Below are 7,079 nucleotides of genomic sequence, written 5' to 3' on the forward strand. Positions count from 1 at the left end.
AGGGGGCAAAGTGTCCAAAGAGACAACTTTGCAGCATACTTTAATGCTGCCCCTTGCATTTTTAAGCCCTGCTTATCTGACCAGCATAGGAGCAGGGAGGTATGACCAGGTTGACTTTGGCCAGTGTGTTTCTACCACACTTGGGGTTTGCACACTGCGTTGAACAGGCATCCTCCCCAGGTTATGTTTTTTTCACATTGCATAATTTCCAGGGAAGTCAGTCCAATAAAGTAAGATGTGACTTTCTAGAAATGAGAAAGTAAACACGAGCATTTTAAGGTAATTTAAAAAACAAACAAACAAACAAAAATAACCAAAAAAAAAAAAAAAAAAAAAGGGAAAGCGTGGGGAAATTTGGATCTGGATTTAAAAAAAAAAAAAAAAAGCTTTTTTTTTTCTTGGGAGTTAGTAGTGGTTTATGTGTGGAACTGAAATAGGAAATCTTGAGTTCTTTTCTCATTTCTGATGTAAGCTTGTGATATTGGACCCAAGGCCTTCTCATGAGGGGATGGATGGACTGAGACACAAGTACTATTGGATCAGAGGTCAGATTATAGCATTTGTTATACTGACCAGACACTTTTTTTCCTTTGTTCCCTACTTGTCTGCACTATGTTCCTCCCATCCCTTTTAGACTTTGTTTATTATATTGTTTTGTTCATTTAAATAGTATCAGCATCTACAGATGATTAAGAACTTCACAACCTCATATAGAGATTGAGTATGGTAAAATAGTGTTTAACTATAAAATATTTCTGACGTAATTCATCCTTCCTTCCTTTGAAACTTGGAGTGGGACTGAGAATAAGGACAGCTGGTCGTTGCCCTATCTCTGTCAATACACAGTATCTGCTGTGTGCAGAAAGGGTTTCATTTCTGGGGCTGCCCACTTGGCACCCTTCTAACAACTGTAAGGCTCCTGGGAGAAAAAAGAAGATCCAAGATGCTTTGTGCTGTCTCCCATTTTTTTCCCTCTTTGAAGTTAGTTTTGCCACATGATGGTCTAATTTGCATTGTAAATTGAGTTCATCCAGCTTGAGGGACAATTAAGATAGAAACAGGTGTTCTTAAATATATGATTTGCCAAACAAAATAAACATTGCATTGTAGGGATTTCTGATTATCATCCGAGCTATGGGAATAGGACAACGAGTGAGAGATCGTTTTTCCCTGGAATGTGGGAGTGGGGGAGGCAGGAGGTCCTTTGAAGATTTTGTTTAATTGATTCCTAGATGTAACCTTTTCCTGTTTTTCATTTTGGGCTTTCTGGCTTTGCTCTCCTCTTCAGAATACAGGACTGATGACATACAAGCAAATACCGGCACCTCAATAAAAGCTCCGCCAGTTCTTTCTTTCAGGAGGGAATATAAGAAATCTGTGCATAGTAGACTTTACAGGGAAGCTTTGAAATATACAGCAGCTGCAAGTTTAAGTACATATTTGAAGTGTGCTGTTTCTTGTTTTGTTTTGTTTTTCCAGATAAACATCATTAACATAAATACATGTTCTGTGTGTTTGGTAGTGTTCTTAGTAAACCTGCATGTCTATATCAGAAATATCTTGTTGAATTTGTTCTGATGCACACCCTGAGCCTATTCGGCCATGACAAGAAGGAAGGCTTCCCTGTAAGTGTTGCTAATTGATTAGCGACTACAGAAGCTAAGATCTCCTTTAAAGTGAGAGCTGCAGGTCTTCAACTTGAAGATAACTGTGCTGATCAGAAGAGACAAATAAAAGAGGTTTTAGGGTTTTTCCTGAACTTACAGACTATGGTGCTATTGGTTGTGGTGTGTTTTTTCTTTTTTCTTTTTCTTCTAATTTTTATTTTTATTTTTTAATTTTATTTAATTCTCAGAGCTTGGAAAGCTGCCATAAGACAGCTCTGCAGGCTATCTTTCTAACTTATCTGTTAGCTTTCCTATGTTCCTTACCCTCTACAGGTACCAGAATCAGCAAGGAAAGCTAAAAGAAATCTTTATCAACTCTTGCCTTTACTGTTGCATGTCACTTTCTGAATTGCTGTTACGTACTCATAAGAATAAAGAAGAGAAGAAAGAAAAGCTGAGGGATATGACAGAAAGACCTGTAAACTAGAACTGGAGGAATTGCGTAGTACAGACATGTCAGAATTACAGTGGCTCAGAGGCAGGGTGCAGAATATTATGAAAACAGGAGAAACCCAGACGTGTATCTTGTTTATCTCCAGAAAGCTCTGAAGTGGCCTGGAAGAATAGGCAAAGATGAGACTACTCTGTCCTTTCTGATACCTATTACATAGAATGAAGTTTAATGCCAATCAGTAAGAAAGTGATCTGAAAGAGAGGAAAAGAATCAAATAGGATGTATGCTGGGAAGCAAGTCCCAGCAGCTCGGTAGGAAGCTGCTTTCATTACTGGCCTGCTTTGGAGCTCCTCTGCTCCTCTTCTGTATTGGGTGATAATCTGGCAGTCATTCCTTTTATTAAAACTTCTTAGCCTTAGGGAATTTTACATTAATATGCTGTGTCATACTGGTAATGGATCTTGGGAAGCTTAGCTTAAGCTTTGGGTGTCCAGTCATCATGACTAACAACAAAAGCTTCCAAATCTTGTTTACTTCAGAGCGTGGAGCACCACTAACCCCTTCTGTCCCTACAGCACATGGAGCAGTGAGCTTCTGCTCAGCAAAGAAAAGCGTTTGGCTTGGGTGGGCAAGATTATCTGTCTGTTTAACTGTTGATACTTAAATAGGTTTAATGTTTGTTTATCCATCCTACTAGGTGAGATTTTGGATTGTGTAAGAAATGACTAGTTCTCGGGTTGCACTCAAGTCAGCTCCAGCCCTTCCTTTAAGAAGCAGATGGAGCGCGCTGTACGTGGCTAAATGCTTAGGTTATGTACTCTCCAAGGTACATAGGCCCCACTACTGCCACCTCACCACCCAAAACCCTCCTCCTGCCAAACAGCCATGGCCTCAGATTCTCTGTACTAACCACGGTCTGTAACATTCAGCGCTAGCACAGGTCAGATCTGGAGAAGCACAACTCACCTTCAGATCGTGACATAATTTAGGAGGAAAGCAACTTCCATAACAACTAAACCCGTTTGACTCTTATGATCAGCTGAACATCAGATTAGCAAATTTAAAGCTTTCAGTGCTTTCCTTTCCCTAACAACAGTGTAAGTTTTGGATTTTTCTGGATGTGTGGGTTGAAAGGAAGAAGTCAGGACTGCAATCAGAAATTCATGTACAATGTTTTTAGCTGACGTGACTTGTTAAGCACTTTTGAACAAGTCAAATTTAAATATTTATGTATGTGCTTATATGTATTAGAAATCCCTATGGCAATCATCTTACTCTTTGAGATGATGTGAGGACTATTGGTTTATAAAGCACATTGTTGCTACAAATAGTAAAGGAAGTTAAATTTGCTTTCAGAGGCAGAGTAAATAGTATTTTCTTTGTTTTTAAAATGGTGGAACTTTTAGGATAGACACTTAATAAGGTCATTTTGGTAAGCCAATATCAAAGCTTGTAAGACTGTTGGGTCCAGCATCCTATCTGATGGCATTTTCCGTAAATTATATTGATTTATTCTGTATGGCAGGACATTTTATTTCATTGTTTGTTTTGGTTTAGAGGGTTTGTTTGTTTGTTTGTTTTAGTTTTGTTAACTGGGCTTTTCTAATAATCTATAAAGCACATATTTGTCAACGCATAAATTGACATATTACAGGCCTCACTGGCTAGTGAAACAACTCTGTTTCAAATTGGAAATCAATATTGGGAATACTTTGAAAGAACTAGGCTAGGAGGGTTTTGTTGTTGTTGTTGTTGTTGTTTTAATAACCAGAGTCCTACATTTGTAGGATGACTTCTGAAAGGGGGTGGGAGAACAAAATTCTGTGTTTCAGAAGGTTCTTCATCGGTTTAAGAAAGAAATTATATGCAGTAATTTCCCCTAAACAAGACTAGTCTTGATGACAAAAAGTCCCCTTAGCCTTTGTTTTCTTAAATGCAGAATAACATTAGATAGAGAAATTACACTAAACCATTCAAGAAATAAAATGTTGTTTTCAGCCTTAATTAAAATCAACTTAATCCAAAGTATTGTATCGATATGCATTAGGATTTGCTAATTCAGATCTACCTGAACTAAACTCTGCAACTATTTTTATTATTATTATTATTCATTAATAGGTCATGATGGTTCTAAGTAAAAAGCCTTAGCTGCCTGGTCTGTAATGTCTAAATTATTGTTCTTCTGTTCTCTTCAGACAAATACCGGGCACCGATCGCAGTTGACGGTATCAAGTGCAGAGATGGGAAATGGAAGGAGTCAAAATTTGGAAAGCAGCCCTTTCATGTCAGATCTTCTGAGTGATGTACCCTTTGCCCTAGCACCACATGTGTTAGCAGTACAGGGCACCCGTAATGACGTTCCTGACCGACTGCTCACCTATGACATCAATGACAATTTATCAAGATTTTGGTATGACTTTACACTTGAAAATTCAGTGCTTTGTGATCTGTAATGTTTTCTTGATCTTTTCTGTATGTGTCAAGGAAAAAGTCTTAACGTGAACATAAAAACTCATTTTAAACATCTTCATATTTTGGGGGCCTACCACTGGATGTGAGATCCATTGGATCCAAAGGATTATTATTCGGTACTATGTTATATTCTTTAGCTTTAAGTGAACTGTAACTTGCTAAGTAAGGTATCTGTTTATCTCCAAAGAAATCAAGTAAAGCTGTTTCAGCCTGGGCTGGCTGTTGGTATCTACTTCCCGTAGGTAGGCTGTAGGCGCAAACATTTCATAACTTTAAGATGAAGTCTACGCACATCTGCGCTGTTTTGTTATTTCACTCTGATACTAAGCACATATATCCTGTTCTACATGTTTCTTTAAGATCGTCTTTGATTTTCTGCAGATAGAAGCCAGTATTAATGTTACAGCAATGCTTCTTTGTTCTACTGGACAGAGAGCTTCCCAGCCAAAAACTTTTAAAACTCAGGCTTAATTCTGAGTACTGAAATAGTTAGGAGTACTTCACCCAGTCAATTAAACTTACTGATTCAAAAGTTACAACCAGTTACTGCGCTGTCTTCCCATTAGATGGTATTTGTGGCCTCCCTGTTTTGTGCCGCTCCTGTTGCCTGGAGAAGTCCTCCTGGGCTGCCTGTTGGCTGCTGTTTGTTCTCACTGCCACATGTGTTCCTGATTTATACACGGATCAGCTTTTCCATTTTAACCTCTTTGCCCCCTAAAGAAGGAAATCTCAGGACACGTACTTTTAATGGTCACACCCTTCTTTTTTTAATTTGTGTGCCAGAGATACAGATGGCAATGTTTAACAACAGGAAAACATTACATTGTTCCTTATCCAGCTAAATTAGATGGCTAAGTACCTAAACATGCTTTCTCACAAACCACCGTCTCCCCTGCTCACCACCTTTGGGTTTTTCCAACTAAAACAAGAGTTGCTGTTGTAACATCACAATTTGCGTGAATAACAATCTGTGTATCTCAAAAGATTACACTGTGTTTTTTTTTTTTTCTCTTGGGGTAGAATATTTGCATTGTGCCAAATGCTAGTAGATATTTTCATATAATTTCTGTGCTCTGTGATAGCTTAATATATGCAGATTTTCAGACCTGTGTCCTCTTGTGTTAGAGATAAAAAACATAAATGATGGAGAAATTACATTGTGAATGTGTCTTAGGCTGTTAAATATTTGTTTTCCAGATTTTTTTTTAATGTATGTATTTAAGTATATTTGTTAGCATATTTTTGACAATTTATGTTCATAAATGTTTTGAAGTAATTGTTTCAGGGAAAGTATCTGTGCTGCACTCTCAATAAAAATGTGTTAAATAATGTGTGAGAATTTAACTTGGCTTGACCTGTGTTGTTCTCTATAGCTGTGACCATTCAGCTTTACAGGAGTTTGAGCTTGCTTTAATTTGGAATTATTATTTTTTTCAGTGCCATTTAAAAGTCAGGACCTGATTTTAAAAGGAAAAAAAAAAGTCTTTTTGAGCAAGTATATCACACCTTTACCTGATGTCTTCTGTATACCATGTTGGTGACCTGCAAAGGTTGCTGGTGTCCATGACACTGTTCAGAGAATAGTACTGCTGTGAGCTAGGAGGTGCTCAGACTTCTTAGAAGGAAGAATTATTTTTACAAAGCTGCTTTGTACTTTTTTGTGTGCTGAGTTTTCTAGTTAACAAGTACCTGAAGCACTAACTTTAATTTCCATGTTTGTTTTATATTTAACCTTTAAAAATTAACCATTCTGCAAATAGCTTGTTTCCATTCAAGCTGTTCATTTCAAGTCTGAAATGTTTCCCTGGCTCTAGAAGCAGAACTGCATGACGCTGCTGGAAAGCCAACAAACTCACAATACTTGTTCTTTCCTTCTTAGCTGACATAGCATATAACTTTTCTGGCATTCATTTTTTATTAATCTTAGATAATTCATCTAAAATAATTATATCTTGTCAAAATTGTGCTCTGTTACACTCACAAGTCAATATCCCATCCTTTCAAAAGAAAATAAAATGCAAAGGAGGGTGGGGAGGAGGTTTTATTCACCCATGATGAGAAATATGGACAGTAGGTTAAACATTTGGCCTGCATCCTTAGCCATGTTCCATAAAGGGTAAAATTTACACATAGCAAGAATACTCATAATGAGCAGGGGTACCGGGAATGCGTCTCTTCACTGCCCTCTCTCCAGCAAGGGTTGGGGCTCAGATCTCTCCCTTGCTTGACATCATCCATAAAAAGTGGCTTGAAGCCTAATGGTATCCAGACAGCAAAGGTGAAGTTCTTCCCACTGGGAAAAGAAAAAATACACTTAAACTGTTATAAATTACTAAGATTTATGGATATTACCATTTGCCCACTAATAACATGAAGATGGCACAAAATCTTCATAAAATGAAAGATTTCAAACAGTCTTAATTCATATAAAAATGCGTAGCACTTGTGTGTGGCATAATTAGCATCGTATGCTAGGTGATTGTTACATAGAAAAAAAAATTCCTCTGTCACTGTGAGAACTGAATGGTTCTATATAATGGCCTTCA

General features: G+C 37.6%; 1 protein-coding gene across 3 annotated transcripts in view; it reads left to right on the forward strand.

Annotated features, from left to right (window-relative positions):
* Window positions 1-5,864, forward strand: part of UMAD1 (UBAP1-MVB12-associated (UMA) domain containing 1) — an 80,052-nt gene extending 74,188 nt beyond the window's left edge. For all 3 annotated transcript variants that reach the window (XM_084306691.1, XM_084306693.1, XM_084306692.1), the window contains exon 4: window positions 4,257-5,864. In XM_084306691.1, coding sequence (XP_084162817.1) covers window positions 4,257-4,514 — 258 coding nt within the window. In that variant the 3' untranslated portion in view covers window positions 4,515-5,864. The remainder of the gene's footprint in view (window positions 1-4,256) is intronic.
* Window positions 5,865-7,079: the final 1,215 nt, after the last annotated feature.

This window comes from Netta rufina, assembly GCF_964035555.1.
Source record: "Netta rufina genome assembly, chromosome: 2".
NCBI classification, from domain to species: domain Eukaryota; kingdom Metazoa; phylum Chordata; class Aves; order Anseriformes; family Anatidae; genus Netta; species Netta rufina.